General features: G+C 45.0%; 1 protein-coding gene across 2 annotated transcripts in view; it reads left to right on the top strand.

Annotated features, from left to right (window-relative positions):
- KBTBD12 (kelch repeat and BTB domain containing 12) overlaps positions 1-2,766 on the top strand; it is a 54,936-nt gene extending 52,170 nt beyond the window's left edge. The window contains exon 5 of one of the 2 annotated variants that reach the window (XM_075938807.2): positions 828-2,766. In XM_075938807.2, coding sequence (XP_075794922.2) covers positions 828-997 — 170 coding nt within the window. In that variant the 3' untranslated portion in view covers positions 998-2,766. The remainder of the gene's footprint in view (positions 1-827) is intronic. The other variant, XM_006120219.5, reaches the window with a different exon arrangement.
- The last annotated feature ends 17,674 nt before the right edge of the window (positions 2,767-20,440 follow it).

Here is a 20,440-nt window from a genome sequence, read left to right as displayed (position 1 = left end):
AGGTCTCTGAAACTTCAACACTTTCTTTCCACTTCTTTCCTTTGCTGGTTGATCCATGAAGCAAAACTGCTGTCAGCCTCAAAGAAGGGACAGGTACAAACACTGACATATACTCACTAGAGAAAAAGGCACAGGGCTTTATGGGCATGTAAGAAAGGATCCAGAGCAGCCTCTAAGGAAGGGATGAATGCACTATACAATGAAACCTGTCTCCAGATTATCAAGTCTCAGAGAAACCACGTTGAGTATTTAATGTTTCTTATTGTGATAGTTCTTCTTCTGGTGGTTGTGAAATGCCTGTGCTTGCGAATATGAGACAGCTTTTAGCAAAGCTATATAGAGAGGCATCAGATGTGGAGGAAGGAGACTGGTAGCTAAATACATTCACATCCTCTTTTCAAAGTCAGAAAAGTTTAGATTATCGTCACTTGCTGTGAGAACCTAACTTTGAAATGTAAAGAAAAAGTAAGAAAAACGAAAGGCTCTTTTCATTTATATAAAAGAATTTGGCTTTGAGTAGCAAAACTGCTAGAAAGTACAGGTCCTGTGTTAGCAAATAAAAGGTTTTTCCTTCTTCCAAGAAGTGTACTGCAGCACTGCAGTCTGACAAGCAAAATTCTTTCTTGTGTGTTGTCTCTTTTGTTAAAATTTGTAAGCCTCAGTAAAAAGCATCTCATAAGAATGGCTGTGATTTAATATAGTTGCTCTATTTTGATTGCTTATAACAAGTTATTCACAAAGAGGAAAGATGAATTCATTATTTCTGCAAACTTCTTTGACCCTTTTGGCTTTGCCTTTGATATTTTGTTGTTGCTATTATTTTTCAGATCGTCATGAAATTATCACCAAAGAGATCCTAGAGCTGGATACATGGGAAAACCAATGGAATGTGGTGGCTATCAACGTCCTCATGCATGATAGCTACGATGTCTGCCTCGTGGCTAGACTGAACCCCCGGGATCTTATCCCCCCACCCTCTGACCTAGTGGAGCAATAGATAATGCACCTGGTTCTTATGCTTCCCGAGTCTGCTATAACTGAAGAGCTCAGAATAACGAGTGATATGAAGCGTGACCTTGGAGGTAGCCTGAGGTGACAACTGGGTTCTACAGAAATGAGTCTGTGATATGCTTAAGCCAGCAATGCCTTAGCACTGTGATTCTTGGCCACTTCTGTGTGCTCAGTATTGGTACTTCAAGCTTTTGTGATTGATACTACAGGCTTCCTATCCCAAACAGCCTCTGGAGTTGGTGCAGACACCCTCCCACAGCACTCCTTACGCGACTGTTTAAGCTTGAGAGTACAACACAGGCTGAGTTGCTGTGATCCTCAGAATCATAGTTGCAGCCCAAGACCCATTGCAAGGAGAAGCAATACATCTGAATGAGAGCTCTTGCAGGTGCAGATGACACTTCAAGAGAAGATTCTGCCTTCACATACAAACCATATTGATTTCAAGAGGGTTAGCAAGGATGTTAAGAATTTAGTCTGAAATTGATGCAGTTGTCCAAATGGGCTAGGTTGAAGCTGGCCCTCTACTAGTGCATGAGCAGTTGTAGTGAGAGAGCAGAGGCAAGGAGCTTTACTGTCTTTTGAATTCCTGCAAAGGGGCTACACACAGGAAGCACAGACTAGAGCAAACAATAACACTACCTTAAAGAGGTTGGGATGAGTGTGGCGGTGACCCTGCCTCCATCCCCTCAACAGCCTGCGGAGGTGAACTAGTTTGTGGGAGAACATTCTTCACCTTCTCTCAGGGTTCTGAAGCTCCTACACCAGTATCAGGAGGAATTCCAGCACTGAAGAACTTGTGCTGCTGTGTGACCAGGTATAGCCAGGGCCTTGAAGGAACCATCTGCTTCCATTTCAAAGCCCGTCTTAGCTAGAACTTTGAACACAATGTTTGAGAGGAGGAGAGGGACCGAAATGAAACACAGACTTAAAAATTAAATCGACTCTATCATCATCCAGCAAGACTTGTTGCCATGCATCCACACACAGGCTGTGTTTAACCAACCCCCAGGGGCAATGGGACAGCCAACACTGAAGGAAGCAGCAGAGCCTCCATTCAGGCTCACACCTGCCCTAGTCTTCCACCCCCCTCTTCTCTCCTAGAAAGCAGCAGGCATGTGCAGCAGTGGCTCCATGCACTGCCCAGCGCCTGGGCATCTTAGAACATTTTTGAGGAGTACAGGATCTTTCAAAAAGGATTTTATTTTCAAAAAATCCCCATCTAAACCGCTGTTTTTCTTTCGAAAAGCCCCTTTTCAGAACCCCCCCCCCCCACGGCCACCATTATGCAAATGAAGCACAGGAAATTTAAATCCCAGCTTCATTTGCAATTTCAAAGTGTCTAATTTACATCCCTTTTTCGAGAAAAGGGATGTCATCTAGACACAGCCAAAGAGAACAAAGATTCCAACAGCAGCGTCTCAGCATTCTAGCAGTTGTTGTTTCAATCAGGCTATTGTTTAAATAGAAATAGCTTTCATGTAGCATGGGATAAACTCTGCTCTGAAAGAGGGATTTTGCTATTTTCAGAGGGAAGAACAGGAGTTCAGACAGAATGATCACACTGAGCTTCTTGAAGCAGCATTTGATTCACAGGATTAGGTGACTAGAAATGTGCAAGTCTCACCAGGTAGCTGGTATTCAGTTTGACTTAGTAATATCCCTTCATATGTAATCTGGTGCCTCCCTTCATTGTGTATCTGAGGCTACATCTACACTACGAGTTTTTGCGGCAGAAAATATGCTGAGTGGCTCATTAGCATAAGTTGTGTTCTCATTAGCATATTTTCTGCTGATCCGTATTTTTGCTAGGGGTTTTTGCGCAAAAAGGAAATGTCCACACTGCTTGTTTTTGCGGAAAAATCCCAAGAGAAAAAACGGATCGGCTGAAAATATGCTAATGAGATTGCAATTTATGCTAATGAGTCCCTCAGCATATTTTCTGCCGCAAAAACTCGTAGTGTAGACGTAGCCTGAGTTTCATTGCGTAAGCAGTACAGGCAAGATGTTTGAGAAGCCGAGCACTTCTGTTGGGCTGAAATCACAACTGAGAAAATGCTGCTTTACACTCATCATTGCAGAACACAGAAATATGTTATAAAGTGCTGGAATTCTCAATAATTCATTTGCAACAAAAAGTAGCTCAGGGTCACAAGAGCAACAACAAAACTGGCAAGATGTGATCAGCAAAGAAAGCTTGGGTCCCCTCTGAGAGTCTGAGAAGAGGCACTTGCAGTGCAGAAGTCACATACTGGAATGGTGCGCCACATTCTTCTTGAACCATATATTGGGTTGCAAAAGTTCCACCAGTTTATAATTCTCCCTGCTGTGACCGGTGGCTGAAGGGCTGGAGAAAATGACCCAAATGGCCGTTCCCAGCTCTAATTCCTGTGATTCATCAACTATTCCTTTGAACATCCAGTGGGACTATAAATCTGTTTTATAAAAACACACAACAGGAAGTTCACCAAAGTTTCATTTCTATTTACAGTACTGCACTAAGGGTCAATTGGGCAGGGGGGTATTTTGGTTTTTAGAAGGAAAGAAGAAATGAGGGTGTGATCCTTCTGACTCAGCTCTTATCTCCATGCCTGTTCCGTGGGCAGGATATGTTTGACAGTCTAAACTTTCACATTCGTGTCTATCACTTCTGTAATGTTAAATCATTCTCGTTTCTTTCCTATGTTGACATGTGACTCAGTGTAACTTTAGGGCAGTGCTGCTGTCAAGATGAGTCTTCGTGGTACAAACTCAGTGGTGGCCCGTTCTTAGGAGCTCTCCTGAATACCTGGCTTTTGCTTTTAAATTGCTTTTGCTGTTAGTCTCTAGGGACATTAACGTTGCCCTTTTACATGTTGTAAAAAACAATAGAGAGTTTACAATTTCTTAAATTGTAACAAAGGAATTTTTCCTTAACCCTTGTTGTTACTGCAGAGTAGTAAGCAAACAAAAGTTCTTACTGGTACTGGAGGGAGAGGGCACACCAGCTTAGGGAGAGGGCACGTGAATTCCCCAAGTAACCCCCTACATGACTTTGCCCTGTCCCCAGCCTGGGACCGCCATGCTCTTCCCCTTATTTCCCCATGCCACATGACCTGAGGGGACTGGGAGAGCTACCAGCAGCCAGAGGAAGTGCTGATCATTCTGCTTCTTACCCTCTTACCCTCCCAGCCAGGAAAAAAGTGGAACTCCCAGCCTTGCCCCACAGAGCTATAGCATCCGTGTACAGGGTTGGGAGGGAGGGGCTGGGAGTTCTCCTCCTTTCCCTGCTGGGAGGGGCAACGGGGAAAGGAGCAGAACATGAGCTCCTCTGGCTGCCATAGAACTCCCAGCCCTGCCCCCCCAGGCCCTAGCCCAGCACACAGAGAGATGGCAGCCAAAGGAGGGACTGGGGATGGCCAGTGGAAGTCCTTCCAGTACGCCATACTGGCTAAAATAACTTGTCAGTTAGGTATACTGGACTGTACCAGCCCACTTGCACCATTGCTGCAGAGAAAGGATGTCTGCAGTAGGGATGTTAAATTTTGATTAATCGGCTAATCAAGTAGTCAATGAAATTTCTCGCTATCCCACTGCACTTCTCCCTTTGAAACAGCTGCCTGCGGCTCTTGTATATTCCAAAGGGAGAGGAGCAGCAGTGGGACTGGCATGAGCAGGACTGTTTCAATCCCCGCTCGCACCATTTCCCCACTGCTCTCTGTCTCCCTTGCTCTCCACTGAGACACTGCTGGGAAAGCGGGGCCAGCTTTTAAGCCGGCTCCCCCCAGTACCAGCTCGTGCTCCCTCACTTGCTGCCTCTCTCTGATAAAGGCAGCAAGCAGGGGGAGAAGCAACTAGTTGAATTCCTACCCGACTACCTGATAAATATTTTCTTATTGGGTTGTCAACTAGTTGTCTAGTTGCTTACATTCCTAGTCTGCAGTGTTCAGTCATTACAATTCATCTACATCGCTGAATGATACTCTTGAATGACAGCTCAGTCAAGTGGAAGGTTCTTAAGGACATCATATTTATCTCTCTTCAAGATTACTTTGAATGCTATGTCAACACCAGTCATTTTTTTGTATTTACACGGTGGGGCGGGGGAGAATGTTCTTTCTCTAACTTCTAGTTTCCTAAGGCTTAAAACTTAACTAGATCTACAGGAGGTCTGAAATACACTCCCCTATAAGAGCTACCTCTGAAGATCCTAGGGGGACTGAGGAAGGGACATTTAGGATTTGTGGTGAACATAGCTAAAGCTCCTCCATTGAACTTGCGTGCCTGGGGTGAGGTGACTTTTCATCCCCATTACTGAAAGAACTGGATGAAGACTGTGTAGTAGTCATTCAAGGTCTGTCTTGCTAGCAGAAAGTGGTATCAGTTGACATATTGTATACCCTGTGTTGGGATCAAGCTATCAGAGCAGGGGTGGGTTCTGTGAGACATTATTATTTAGCGTGGCCCCCACTTGTTAGAGATACCTCATGAAGAGCACTAGCTCAGTTAGCCCTGGCATGCCCTGAGCACTGCTCAGCATTCTAACCAAAGCTAGAAAAACTTTTGCCTGCTATCCTAAGCTTATTTTACTTTTTTTCTTGTGGGGCAGGGGCCGTGTCCAGACTTGGGTTTTTTCGGGAAAAGTAGCCTTTTCCCGAAAAAACTTCCCCTGCGTCCAGACTCAAGCCGCGTTCTTTCGAAATTATTTCGAAAGAACGCGGCTTTTCTTTCGATGGCGGTAAACCTCAATTTACGAGGAAGAACGCCTTCTTTCGAAAGTTCCTCTTTCGAAAGAAGGCGTTCTTCAATGTAAAGAGGCCGTCTTCGAAAGAGAGCATCCAGACTCGCTGGGTGCTCTCTTTCGAAAAAGCGGATTTCTCTTTCGAAAGATCCGCCTGCAGTCTAGACGCGATCTTTCGAAAGAGGCTCTTTCGAAAGATGCTTTCGAAAGAGCCTCTTTCGAAAGAAGCCTGCAGTCTAGACATAGCCAGGGATTGTTTTGCTTTGGACTTGTTTTTCTTCTCTGTGTGGGGGTAGTGGCAGAGGATGTGTGTGTGAGGGGAGGTAGATTTTGCTGAAGCCACCCAACTGTCTTGTCGTAGAAAGTCCAGTGCAGTTGCTTAAGGACATCTCAGGGTGGAGTTCTGGAAACTCTTGCTGTTCTGGAAATTCTGTGGTCAGTTTAGAAACTTACTAAACCAATAATTAGTCATAAAAGCCTGGCACGGTCAGCACAAAGCAAACTTATTGATAGATACCTCTTTGCTGTCAAGAGCAAAGTGACTGTAAAGTTGTGCGTTAGCATGTTAACTTAGATTTTTCCTAAGACTGTGCTGACATCTGTAATGCTAGTATGCAAACAAAGAAGCATTGGCAAGATTGGCTGTATAAATGGAGACTGTTAAGCAGAAGCAGACATGTTAATTTCAGTTTCACTTGCAACTCTGAAATACATCACCACGTTGTAGAGGACAATAGAGAGGTAATTTAGAGTTTTGCGAACAAAGGAGAGAAGGAAAAAAATGAAAACTATAAACAGTTACTTGTAACTGTATCTATACTTCTTGGGTTTTTTAGAATTGTCCATGAACAAATGATTACACAAATATCCATGTTCATCATATGCACATCTAATCATTGTGTTCCCACATGCACTTATGGTAATTGTGCATGCAAATGATCCACTAGTAGACATCTAATTGTCTATTTGCACAGTGATTGTTATCACTTGGAGGACCACATTGTGCATGTGAAATGACTATATGCACATGTTTGTATGTGCAGTTGTGAAAGTCTGGTGGGCCCGATTCTGCATTATGTTTTTGCTCTTTTGTATCACTTGATTAGCTCAAAAGGATTGGATTCTGGCTTTCATTTGCCAGCAGATAATTCCCGTAGTGGCTATAAAGCCATCAGAAATAGCCACTGCACTAGCCCCCCCCCACACACACGTTCCAACAAGGGGTGAATTGAGAGCATGGTGGAGCTCTACTATGTAAATCCTACACTGGCAAAGGATGCTTGAGGATTCTACCCCAGTGACATAATTTAGGCACCTTCTATGATGCTCTAGTGCACATTGGAGCTAAGGGGGTAGAATGACCTCCCCTCCACTTTCCCCATTGTGCGCTCAGATGCGTGGGAGGATTGAGCCTGACCCTTTACATTTATGCCCTATCTCATCCAAACAAATTAAAATGTGTCCTCAGTCCTTTCAATCAACTTAAGAACAAGAAAATCAGGCTAAAACATTCATTTCAAAATGAAATGCAAAAAAATTGAATATGTTTATGAATATGTTTAATATTTTGTTACTTTCCTGCAAATCTGCAAAACAAGGCTATTCTTTTAAAAATCTGTTTTCCCGGTGATTGAATTTTTAGTTTTGAGGGGTCCTCTCTCTTCTCTGTTATGGCAGATGAAGCCCTTCTATCAATTTGATTTATGAATCATGATACTTTGAATTTGTAGGTCTAAAATCCTAGCTACTCCTGCAAGTTTGTGAAGCTGTCCCTAACAAGCACACATAACAGACCATCTACAAGCAGTTTCCAAAAGAAGGCATCTCATTCCCAGTTGTGCTCAGCTGGAACTAGAACATTAGCAAAGTACTACCATCTGATACTTTGAGGTTGAAAGTAAAGGATGTATTAAAAATTGGATGAAATATACACAGGATTTCCTCAGAAGTGCACCACCCTTATTTTTCTTGGCAAACATTTAATCTTTTTGTATGTTGTACCAGCCCCTCTGAGTGTTGGATGGAATGTCTTAATAAGCCACGCTATGATTTCAGCCACAGTGTAGTCTGATCTGTGGGTCATGAATGTATGCTATATAGTGCAAAGAGCAGCAGATGGTTAGAGGGCTGCAACTGTGTGTAGGCAGGCATGCCTCAATATAGGAGGTGTTATTAAATTATAGTGCATAATGCATTCTGTAATAGATATGCTATGGATCTTCTTTCTAGATTTTTTTTATAAGTTCTTTACTGGAGGAAATGTGGTCTTTTCTACAAAGCCACATGGCAATTCTGCCCAAACCCCAACTCAGCAAAGTTTTTAAGCATGAGTCTGGCTTTAACTATGTGAATATTCTCTTTGGAATCAATGCATTATTCACTAATATCAGACACATGCTGAAGAGCCTTGCTGAACAGGGACCAATAATTGGGTAGGAAAATTCTCTGTGCTAACATCCTCTACTTTAAATCAGTTGAATTGAAAAGATTCTTTCTTTTTTCAAGGCCCCAGGCGACTTACTATGTATGGCCAGATGCTTTGACCAGGCCTTCCTGCTTCTCCAGCTCCTTCAGTGCCTGCCACTCTTCTCCCAGATGATGCTCAGAGCTTTTCAAAGGCTTGCACAACTCTGGCCAACCCTATATCTTTCCTCTCTTGTCTGCCCACATCTCATCCCACGCTCAGTGCTCTAGTTTCTCTCTTGATCATTCCATTTGTCTCCTTGGCAAGCTTCCAGCTTTTCTCCCACTTCCATGCCACCCCTTAGGCTTAGAACAGCCTCTCCATTGATGTTCACCCAGCCTCCTCCTCCTCCAAAAACCACTTTAAGATCCCGCTGTTCCATGAACCATTTCAGCTTTAGAAGGTATGTCTACATTGCATTTATCAACTCACAGCTAGCTCACGTCAGCTGACTCGACCTTGCAGGGCTGTTTAATTGTGATATAGACTTTCAGATTTGGGCTGGAGCTGGGCTCTGGGACCTTGCAAGATGGCAGAGTCCCAGGGCTTGAGCTGAAGCCTGTGCTGAAATGTCTATATCACAATTAAACATTCCTACAGTTTCTGGCAAGCACTGCAAGCCTGAGTCAGCTGACATAGGCCAGCTGTGGGGTTTTAACTGCAATGTAGACATACCCAAAGGCTGCGTCTAGACTGGCATGATTTTTCGGAAATACTTTTAACGGAAAAGTTTTTCCATTGAAAGGATTTCCATAAAAGAGCGTCTAGATTGGCACAGATGCTTTTGCGCAAAAAGTGCTTTTGCACAAAAGCATCCGTGCCCAGTTTAGACGCACTTTTGCGCAAGAAAGCTCCGATGGCCATTTTAGCTATCGGGCTTTCTTGTGCAAAAAATTAACATGCCTGTCTACACTGGCCCTCTTGCGCAAGAGGGCTTATCCCTGAATGGGAGCGGCAAAGTATTTGTGCAAGAAGCACTGAATTCTTACATTAGAACGTCAGTGCTCTTATGAAAATTCAAGCGGCCAGTGTAGACAGCTGGCAAGTTTTTGCACAAAAGCAGCTGCTTTTGCACAAAATCTTGCCAGTCTAGATGCACGAGTAGAAAGGATCCCATTCTAAATTCCTGGATTGAAGCACTTCTGGGGGGAAGTTCAGATCCCAGCCCAAATTTTGCCACTCAGTTTCCTGGCTAATAAAGAGCACCTCTTTGTTTTCAAGGCTTTGCCATGTCCTCAGTCTAATGGCTACAACACAGGCCACAGAGCCAGGAAACCTGTAGTCACAGTTCTGCCAGTCTCATTGTATAATAAGACTGGGGAAATCACTTTACCACTCTGTGCTTCCGTTTCACTATCAGTTAAGTCGACATAATGACACTGACACGTCTCAGAAAGAGGTGGGAGGGATTAATTAGTGTTTGCAATGGTTCTGAGAGTCTTGGAAGCAAAGGACTAAATAAGAGAACAAAACCAAGTGCCTACTACATTGTTCATGTCACTCCAATAATAGCAAACTCTGGAAAGTATTACTGCTGTCTCTGATCTTTGAACCTCAGTTGCCACACAAAAATCTGAAACATACCTTCTTTTTCGCAGGGTGGGTCATGACCTAAGATCAGTCTCTTGTGTAACTACAAAGGGCCCAGATCTCACTAGAGAATGCAGCTTCTAATGTATAAAGTCTTAATATAGTCTTATTCTGGATTTTGCCTTTTCCCAGTCAGCCTTTGTAAAAGCGCATATGATTTTGCCAGCTTTTCTGAGGAGAACACACCCAATTCTGGCCTGCTGGTGCTTTTGGTTCTTCATTACCTGAAGTAAAGAGCTGGTGCTAAGATGTTATTCGGTTCCACCATTTCATTTTCTCATTCTTTGGCTTCAAAGTAGGGAAAACTTACCTCATTATTCACACAGTAATGCAAGAGAAACCATTTCTCACATTGCCCCTGCACCTGACCACATCCTTCAAACATGCTGCTGAGATCACACAGTATTTTAAAACTATAAACAGTTTTTTCTAGTTAGAGCCAGGCTTTCTATTTCCAGCTTTACCATTTTGCTCTGTAACTTGGGCAAATCATTTAGCCTTGCTGTGTCATGGTTTATCCGTGAATAAAGCCCCTATAATAACACGTCTGTTGCATGTTCTTTGCTGTTAGGTGGTGTCCTTAATGAATGGCTGTAGATCACTTTGAGATCCACAGATGAAAAGCACTTTAGGAAGGCAAAGTTTTATCATTGCTATTTAACTGCCATCCCTTCACTTTTGTTAACACTATTCTTCAACGCTCTCTGAATCCTATTCTTCTTAGGCTGGGAGATACTGGATGTTTGCAAATAACAGGAGTGTTTTGTGCATCCCTTAACATGGGTCTGGGCAAAATACCTTCCGTGGGCCAGATTCGACTGCCAAGCTGCCAGCTCCTGCCTGTGCCCTTCCCCACAAGCTCAGAAAAGTGGCTGCCCTGTTTGTGTCTGTGAGCCTGGGGCAGGGAGGGAGTGGTGCTTCACATGCTCCTCCCACTCCCAGCACAATCTCATGGTTTCCGGCCAATGGGAGCTGCCTGTTGTAAACAGGCAAGTTGCAAAGCACCCTCTCCTCCCTCCCCTCAGGCTCACAGCTGTTCAAAAACCACATGACCCCTGCAGCCAGTGTGGGATGGGGCATCAAATCTAGTCTAGTCTAGTCTGCTTGAGAAGGCTGCTGGCTAGGAGTCGAACAGTTGTCTCCCAGCCAGAGCCTGCTTCTGGCTCTCCAACCCTTTGCCCCCCTACCTCACATAACCCAAACCCTTTGCCCCACACTGCACCCCAATCCCCTGCCTCAGGTCACAGCCCCCTCCTGTCCTATGTCACAGCCCAAACCCCTGCACACTCTCTTGCCCCCATATCCTCTCCCAGATCCTGTACCCCAATCTCCTGCCCCAGGTCACAACCCAAACTCCTGCACCCCCTCCTCCACCCCAGTCCCCTGTCCCAAGTCATAACCCAAACCCCTGCAGCCTAGTCCTCCAACCCAGGTCACAACTGCCTCCTTTATACAAACTCCCTCCCAAACCCCAAACCCTCTCCTGCACTCCAGTCCCTTACTGCAAGTTCCCTTCTGCACCCAGCCTCCATCTCAAACCCTTCACCTCCTCTCTTAATATGGGAGAGTGCTGCCTTGGACCATTTTCTAAATTCTTGGAGTGGCCCCCGATCAGAAATTATTGCCCACCCCTGCCCTACCAGGAAAGGCAATAAAGGATATCAAATCATGTATAAGGTACGCTGTACATTATCTAGGGAAGGGAGGATTGGGGTGTCTATATGTGTTCCTTGGCTATTAGTAACAAATCTAGAGATGCAGCACTAATCACAGAAATTAAAGTCACTCTCTGAGGGTATGTCTACACTACAGCGCTAATTCGAACTAACTTAGTTCGAATTAGTTAATTTGAACTAACGCATCCAGACTAAAAAACTAGTTCGAATTAGCGTTTTGCTAATTCGAACTAGCATGTCCACACAGAGTGGACCCTGAACCGGGGTTAAGGATGGCCGGAAGCAGTGCCGGCAGGGTATCAGATGAGGACTTAGAGCGTGGAGCTGCTGTCTAAGGCTAGCCGAGGGCTGTGCTTAAAGGGACCCGACCCCCACCCCGGACAGACAGTTTTCAGGGGTGCCCCGCTTGCAAAGCAGTCCTGGCTTGGATTGCCCGGAGTACCCACACTGGGCACATCACAGCACTCGGCCATCAGACCAGCTGCACTTGCCGCAGGCTGCCATCTGGGGAGAGGAGGCAATTGGGGGGCTGCAGGAGAGGTTCCACCCCCAGAAGCCCGCAGAGCCAGCCCAGTCCTCCCCATCGGGGGCTCGTACCCCATTCCACCCTCACCTCCTTCCACTTACCCCTCCCTAGCCCCCCTTCCTGATGTACAAAATAAAGGACAATTGTGTTCAAAAATAGAATCTCTCTTTATTGAACAAAACTGGGAAAAGGAGGTGGGAGAGGGGAAGAGAGAGGGTGGGAGAGGGGAGGGCAACTACAATGATGAGGGGTTTGGAACAGGTCCCATATGAAGAGAGGCTAAAGAGACTGGGACTTTTCAGCTTAGAAAAGAGGAGATGGAGGGGGGATATGATAGAGGTCTATAAAAGCATGAGTGGGGTGGAGAAGGTGCATACAGAAAAGTTCTTCATTAGTTCCCATAATAGAAGGACTAGAGGACACCAAAGGAAAGGAATGGGTAGCAGGCTTCAAACTAATAACAGAAAGTTCTTCTTCACAAAGCAAATAGTCAACCTGTGGAACTCCTTGCTGCAGGAAGCTGTGAAGGCTACAACTAGAACAGAGTTTAAAGAGAAGTGAGATCAATTCATGGAGGTTGGGTCCATGGAGTGGTATTAGCCAGGGGGTAGGAGTGGTGTCCCTGCCCAAGGTTTGTGGAAGACTGGAGAGGGATGGCACGAGACAAATGGCTTTGGTCCGTCCCCTCTAGGGTCCCTAGGGTTGGCCGCTGTCGGCAGAGAGGCTACTGGGCTAGATGGAGCTTTGGTCTGACCCAGTACAGCCATTCTAAGCTCAGGGCTCAGGGTCGGGGGTCTCAGTGGACCACCTTGATTTTCATGCAAACCTGCTCCTGGGTGGCCAGGCTGGCAGCTCTCCTGCCCTAACCAGCCACGTTCCTGTGCCTAGTGCGGAGGTCGTGGACGAGGTCCACGATGTCTGCACTGGACCAGGCGGGTGCCCGCCTCTTGCAGTCCTGGGCAAGCTCCCGGGAGCCACTAGCCTGGTCCCGGAAAGAGGGGGAGGGCTGGGGGGCATTGGGTGGCTGGCTCGAGCCGTGCCAGGTGCAGGGTCTGCTGGCTGGGTGCTGGCAGGCTTGTACCTGGCACGGGCACCGTAGCCAGCCCGTGCCCCTTTAAGGGGTCCGGGGCTGGGAGGGGGGCAATAGAGTTTCCCTGGTGTTGGCCAGAGTGGCCACCAGGGAAAGCTGGGGAGGGCTAGCCTCCCTCTAGTTCGAATTAAGGGGCTACACACCCCTTAATTCGAACTAGTAAGTTCGAACTAGGCTTAGTCCTTGTACAATGAGGTTTACCTAGTTCGAACTAAGCGCTCCACTAGTTAGAATTAAGTTCGAACTAGCGGAGCGCTAGTGTTGCGCCTATCAAAGTTAATTCGAACTAACGTCCGTTAGTTCGAATTAACTTTGTAGTGTAGACATACCCTGAGACTCAATTTGAACTGTAATAGTTAAGAATAAATAAATTGCACTTCTTGTGAAAGTACGAGAAGACTTAACCAGTGTTTCCTGGGACCTTCAGGGCAATGGACTGGTGGTGTGGGGGTGCAGGGCCTTGGGGATTTGGGGGGGCAGCACAGGGGCCAGGGAATATGAGGGGATGCCAGAGTGAGGCTTGGGGATGAGGATGGATTCAGGGGGATCCCATCTGGTAGGGTTTCCTCTCTCACCTCCCAGCTGGTGGGGCCTTTTCTCCCTTCCAGCCTACTTTGGCCAGCAAGGGCCTTTTCTCCTCCCATAGCCCTCCTAGCCAGCAGGGCCTTTTCCTTCCCCCACATCTCGCCTGGCCAGCAGTTCTCTCCTCCCCCAGCCGTGTGAGCTGCAGGGGCCTTCTGTCTCCCCCCCGAACTTCTACCCCGGTTGGCAGGGGCTTTTTCTCTCCCCCAGCTCCCACTGACAGGCAGGGGCCTTCTCTTCTTCCCCAACTGTCCCATCCAGCAGGAGCCTTCTTTCTCCCACTTCCACCCTGCCCAGCAGGAGCCTTCTCCCTCCCCACAACACCCTGGCTGGAAGGGGCCTTCCCCTTCCCCCGCCGCTGTGACCAAGGGCTGGGGGGAAAGGGTTTGGGGCAAGGGGCTACTTGGTCTCATGACAGGCAAGATGGCAAATCCCCAGCTGGCCACTCTCTTGGTGGTACGGCTGCCCCCAAATGGTCAGTATAGCTCTCCCCTGTGCTTTTGCCTTCAGTGGCCACTTCTCAGTATCTTGTCCCTCCTCTCTGCACCCTCTTTCTTTTCATGTTATGGAAAACAGTCTCTTTCCCGGCACTTCCTGTTATCTGGCACAAGCAACCCCTGACCTTGCTTTAAGTTAGGATAAAAGGAAGCTGCATATCAAATTTGGTGGTCTTAGCTCTTACCATTTAGGAGGAGTTATTGAACAGACAGACTCACAGACAGACAAACTGACAGCTGCACATTTCTAAAATATATAGATAGATTTTGGATTTAGTAAATGATGTTATTTGACGCCATCAACAATTGGTAATAGGCATAAAATAGAAGATGGTTTATAGGAGCATAGCAGACTCACTGGGTAACTGATACCTGAGCTGAATTTAGACCATACACCTCACTAGTTTTGATTAGGCAAGCAGCTGTAGGAAGTCCCCTGGGATTCCTATAAGGAATATACATCTGCCATTCAGCTACCTGTCTGCTGCAAGATACATTTGCACCTAAGAAATCACTCGTAAAAGAAAATGTATTAGAGGGATCATTAGGACTTTATTAAATATAAACACAGTGGGATCTATATATACGAATTATTGAAGTTACAACACAAACTAATGAGATCTTAGCCATCCTTCTGCAAATATAGCTTACTTTAGCTGACCTAACAAATAATTTATAATGCTTAAGCTCTGGAGTCCCAAAAGATCCGTTCTTCCAGGAATGGGCAAATTGTGCAGTGACCACCTTTTTTAAAATCAGTGCTGAGGCATGTTGACTGTTTGCTGTGGTTTGCAATGATAAAATACAGAGAGAGGTTAATGCTGCAGGCAAGATTGATCTTAATTAGGAAATTCCTTTGTTTCACTTGACCTTTTAAATGGAAAGACTGTGAGAGGAAATTGACAACATCTTGAAAAAGGAAAACAAGCAAGCAAATAGTGAGTAAACACCAATATAAAAAAGGGGAGGCTTGACTTTGTAGAGCTCTGCAAATCTGTGGATATCCACTTTATATCTGAAGATAGCCATCGCTCATTGATGCGAATACACATTTTGTTTCTAGAACCCTGCAAATGTGGGAATAGCTGCTTTATATCTGTAGGCATCCACATCCAGAGATGTGAATGCAGATAGTCACAGCTCATTTTTGTGAATATAGATGGAGATACACATTTTGTATTTATAACCTTGCAAATTTACAGATATCTGTTTTATATCCATAGGTATCCATATCTGCAGGTGTGGATGCAGCTATCCGTAGATCATTTTTGCAAATGCAGATACCGATTTTGTACTCACTCAGGGTATGTCTACACTACCACCCTAGTTCGAAGTAGGGTGGTAATGTAGGCAACCGGAGTTGCAAATGAAGCCCGGGATTTGAATTTCCCGGGCTTCATTTGCATAAAGCCAGGCGCCGCCATTTTTAAATGTCCGCTAGTGCATGTAGCCGTGCGGCACGGACTAGGTAGTTCGGACTAGGCTTCCTAGTCCAAACTACCGTTACTCGTTTCACGGCACGGAGTCTGCACTAATGGACATTTAACGGACATTTAAAAATGGCGGCGCCCGGCTTTATGCAAATGAAGCCCGGGAAATTCAAATCCCGGGCTTCATTTGCAACTCCGGTTGCCTACATTACCACCCTACTTCGAACTAGGGTGGTAGTGTAGACATTCCCTCAGGGTTCTATGACTTCCCTTATACTTCCTTGCACTGGTGTAAAATAGATGTGACTCTTTTGAAGTCAATAGGTTGCACTGGTGTAAAGAAACTGTGAATGAGAGGAGAATCAGGCCTAATATTGTCCCCATAATCAAACTCATCTCAGGAATAATCCAGGAAGTACTAGATTCTTCCTTCTTAGTGAGCTAGAAAAGGAAATAGAGAGGAATACATGTCTTGAGGGATTGCTAAAGAATAATTCACCTTTCCTTCTGGATCACACATTCAAACCTAGTTCTGGAAAGTCATTTCCAGCTAATGGCTACTCATTGGCTCATATGAAGTGAGTTAGTGGGTCTCAGTTTGGCTCCTAGTAGATAGATATCAAAATTACTAAAAAGCATCATCATGACTGGTTTCCTTGTTGGCACTCTGAGAAGGTAGGTCAAGGTCTAAATAGGCTATGGAGACTCACGTTCTGTTCTGACCCTCAGATGTGGTTCTTCTAGGTCAAAGTTGAGGAACATTGACATAATAGTCTGGAGAAATGTGCACTGCTGTTGCTTGTACTTTTTCAATGGATGGGAAGGGGTCAACACCCAGGACTGTCAGTCTAGAATCTCTCATGAGCACTAAACTCTTCCTTTTCAGACTTAAAATAATGAATATAAAAGGGGTAGGATGGGAGAAAGAGATGAACCCTCTTTCATACCCATCTTTGTCTTTAAACTCAGCTGTTGTCCGTCCCCTACTCAGGGTGGAAAAGATCACGTTAAAAACATTGGAACCAGTTATCAAACAAAAGTTGTTTTCCATCTTATGGAGAGGAGAAAAGCAATATTTCAGTATCAGAGGGGTAGCCGTGTTAGTCTGAATCTGCAAAAGCGACGAGGAGTCCTGTGGCACCTTATAGACTAACTGAAGTGTAGGAGCATAAGCTTTCGTGGGCAAAGACCCACTTCGTCAGATGCATGTAGTGGAAAATTCCAGAGGCAGGAATAAATATGCAGGCCAGGATCTGGCCTGCATATTTATTCCTGCCTCTGGAATTTTCCACTACATGCATCTGACGAAGTGGGTCTTTGCCCACGAAAGCTTATGCTCCTACACTTCAATATTTCAGTAGTGTTCCATTTTGATATGCTCATTTACTGGGCCTGGATACAAAAAATCTCAGAATGGTGGGCACGATTGTTGCTATGATGTGTATTAAGATGTCTTTGAGCTGAGAGTCAAATTCTGCTCTCTGTCACATCCAGAATACCACTGAAATCAATATGTTGATGCTGGTATTATACACTATCTAACCAAATCTCCAACAACAGGTGCCTAGGGATTTTCCTAGCAATTAAAAAAAATCCCAAGGTAAACCAATGGAAAGGGTTGATCCTGCCAAGTATTTCATATGGAGAGATTGCTTCTGTATGTGGCTGCCATACCAACTTTACTATGATGATGTGTCCATAATAGCCAAGATGAGCATGTCAGTAGAAAGTGTTGTGCTCCCTGAATAGAATGTGAGGTTACTGGTTTGTCCTCTTGCTTCTTTGATAGCTGCTGAGAAGGGCCATAGCAAGCAAGTTTGCACAGGTCTTTTCTAAGTTGCTTGTGCTAAACTGTATGTCATTCATAAAACGTGCTCTCTTAGAATGCAAGGCATTTGCAAATGTCACCTGTAATTCAGAAGACACAATAGCGTTCTTAATACACTAATTCTCTTAAGGTGCCTTCAGTAGTTAGGCCAGCCAGGCTGCAAAATTGTGATCCCACTGAAGTAAACAGCAAATTTCCCATTGATTTCAGGTAACCAAGATTTGAGTCACAGTGAGTGTGTGTAATGTTTACATCAGCATACCCTTCAGACAGCCGGACAATTTCTGAATGTATCTATAGGAGTCTAAATTGATGTAATCCCATGTTACATCAATGTAAACATCTTCTACAGTCTTGCAAACACACTTAGGTCCCTTAAACATGCTGATCTGTGGAATGCACTTCCACTTTCCAAAATGTAAATTACATCTTCCTGTTATGGGCAATGGGTATAATAGATCATGGAGGTTAAGCCCTCCTGGCCAGGTGCCACAGACCTGACATCAGACACTTGGGCCACATTGGCCTCACCTGTGCTCTGCCTCTTTCTCTCCCTGTTCTGCTCATAACCCAAGGTCCCCACTGCCTCCTGCTGTCTGGTGAGTCTCTCCTCTCCTCCACTCCACTCGACACAACCCGTGCTCACCTGCCGTGTCCCTCCTCACCCCCTTTCCCTGTAAACCGGCTAGGCTCACCTCTGGATAACAGCTTGGATTTCAGGCTAGCTGGCGGCTTGGCACTCAGACTAGCCAGTGACTAGGACCAGTGCTTGGGCCGGCCCAGAGGTTGGCTGGGTGCTCAGGATGGCCTGGTGGTCAGGATGGTTCAGCTGAGGGTTCCTCTGGTTGCAGTTGGGGGGGGGGGGGCTTCAGGCAGAAGGAATGGGGTCAGGGGTTAACTTCCCAGAAGGCAGGTTTCATCCACCGTCTGTGCCTCTTGTCCTCACACATCACCTCTGAAGCTGTGTCTAGACTACACAGTTCTTCTGGAAAAAGATATGCAAATTGTGAACTGCAATTTGCATATCTTTTTCTGCTTCTTTTTTCGGAAGAGGCTTTTCCAACATTTGGCCTGTCTACACTGGGCCAAATGTCGGAAAAAAAACCTTTTTCAGAACATCCCTTCTTCCTCGTAAAACGAGGTTTACAGGGATGCCAAAAAACCGCGTCTATTACTCTGAAAATTTTTTTGGAAGAGCAGATCTGTGGAATGGACACAGCAGAGTCTGCAGTCTAGATGTACCCTGAATGTTTCCTGTTGCATATAACTGAGTACAAAAGAGTCACAAACAATTGCACCCACATGCTGAAAAGCATACATAGAAGAATGGCAAAAAAGCAGGGCTGGCCTTACCATGAGGCGAATTGAGGCGGCCGCCTCAGGTGCCAGTCTGTGGAAGGGGGGGTGCCACTAGGACCCAGAGAATTGAGACCTTTCAAAGTTTTGGCCCAAGCGAGGGGACATGGGGGCGTCATTTGAGCTCCCTGCCTCAGGTGCCAAAATGTTGTGGGCTGGCCTTGCAAAAAAGCAACCAACAGGAGGATGCAACTTATAACTTCTTAGTTCCTCTATTATACTGACTTAAATTCTCTTACACTCATGTACGTTTTGGTAAGGGAGTATAAGGCAGACTGACACATAGCAGTGTGCCCCTCACTCTGAATTTGGACTTGTAAGTTCTGTTCTCTGAAGTACCTTTACTCTGAAGACTAAAAGTGCAGCAGTAATTATTATGCACAAGAACCTGAGTTCTTCAGTGATTTTCATGTTAATAGCTTAAGTGTTTTACCATTTGTTGGCCTCCCTATGTTCTCATACCAGGATACCAAGGAGAACAGGCACAAAGCCATGGTGTTGAAAGCTCCTTCCCACTATTCCTATCGGATATCTGATATAACCTTCTGTGTTAAAACACTTTTTAAAAATTGAATGAGGGTCCTCCCATGTAAAGTAGTGCAGCTTGTAACAGTCATCTGGTGCACTAAATAATACTTATTGTGCCAAGAAACTTGATATTTTCCCTGAACAGCTGAATCCCTTAACTGATGTGGTTCAAAAAGCCACAGCACTGAAAATGTACAGTGAAAATCTCCCCACCACTTGGTAATGTCTGTAAAATTCAGAGTGTTAACTTTTTGGGGGACATAGCAGACTTGTCTCCTGAACATTTCCATTGGCCAGTGTCCTAGCTCTCTTGAGTTCAAGGATAATTTTTGACATACTTGTGTTAGTGTGAAATTGTATAGATCAGCATCTAGATTCAGATTTATTTGCTTGGCTGATCTTTTCCAGTGTCAGGAATATAAATCTTTGCAAATATGACTCCAAAGTAAATGTTGGTTAGACCACCTTTAAATAAAGTTTCTGATTAGGCATCAGAGGGGCATCATCCATCCTATGTGACAAGTGGAAAGAATACCACTCTGGGGACATGATCCAGCTCCAGTTAAAATTGGTAGGATTTTTGCCATTAAAAGCAGTGGTCAATGGCCAGACCTATGTTATAAGTCCATTGGCTCCCACAGACACTCACTCTGAGATATGGAAATAAGTAGTAATTAAAAAGTGACTTAAAAATGGAGCAAACTTGGTGAGAAATTTATACTTAATCTGCATCCACAATATGAGTTTTAAGTAGGAAAGTGTTAAGATATCTCGGGGGATATCCATCTGGAATACATGCCTGTGATTAACCTAGCCAGGTGCTGAAAGTCACTGTTCTATGAAAAATCACCAAAAGAATAATTTCTAAGGAACAGGGACCGATCTTCTTAAGGAGTCAGTACAAAAATTCGAATAGCCTAAGTCTATTGGCTACAAACACCATCTGCTCTATTTAAATTATAGCAGCTTTTGGGAGGATGTCAATTAATCACCTTAATTAAGCTGATATTAACAAAACCATTCAAAGCAAAACTGAAGTCAGAGAATAGTAGAAATATTCTATTCAGAGATTGCCCATGAATCACAATGCAAAAGAACTGTTCATGGGTTAGTAATAACAGCCTATCCCCTGTTTTAATAAG

This window comes from Pelodiscus sinensis, chromosome 11, assembly GCF_052426305.1.
Source record: "Pelodiscus sinensis isolate ZL-2025 chromosome 11, ASM5242630v1, whole genome shotgun sequence".
NCBI classification, from domain to species: domain Eukaryota; kingdom Metazoa; phylum Chordata; order Testudines; family Trionychidae; genus Pelodiscus; species Pelodiscus sinensis.
This window is presented reverse-complemented; position numbering and strand designations above follow the sequence as displayed.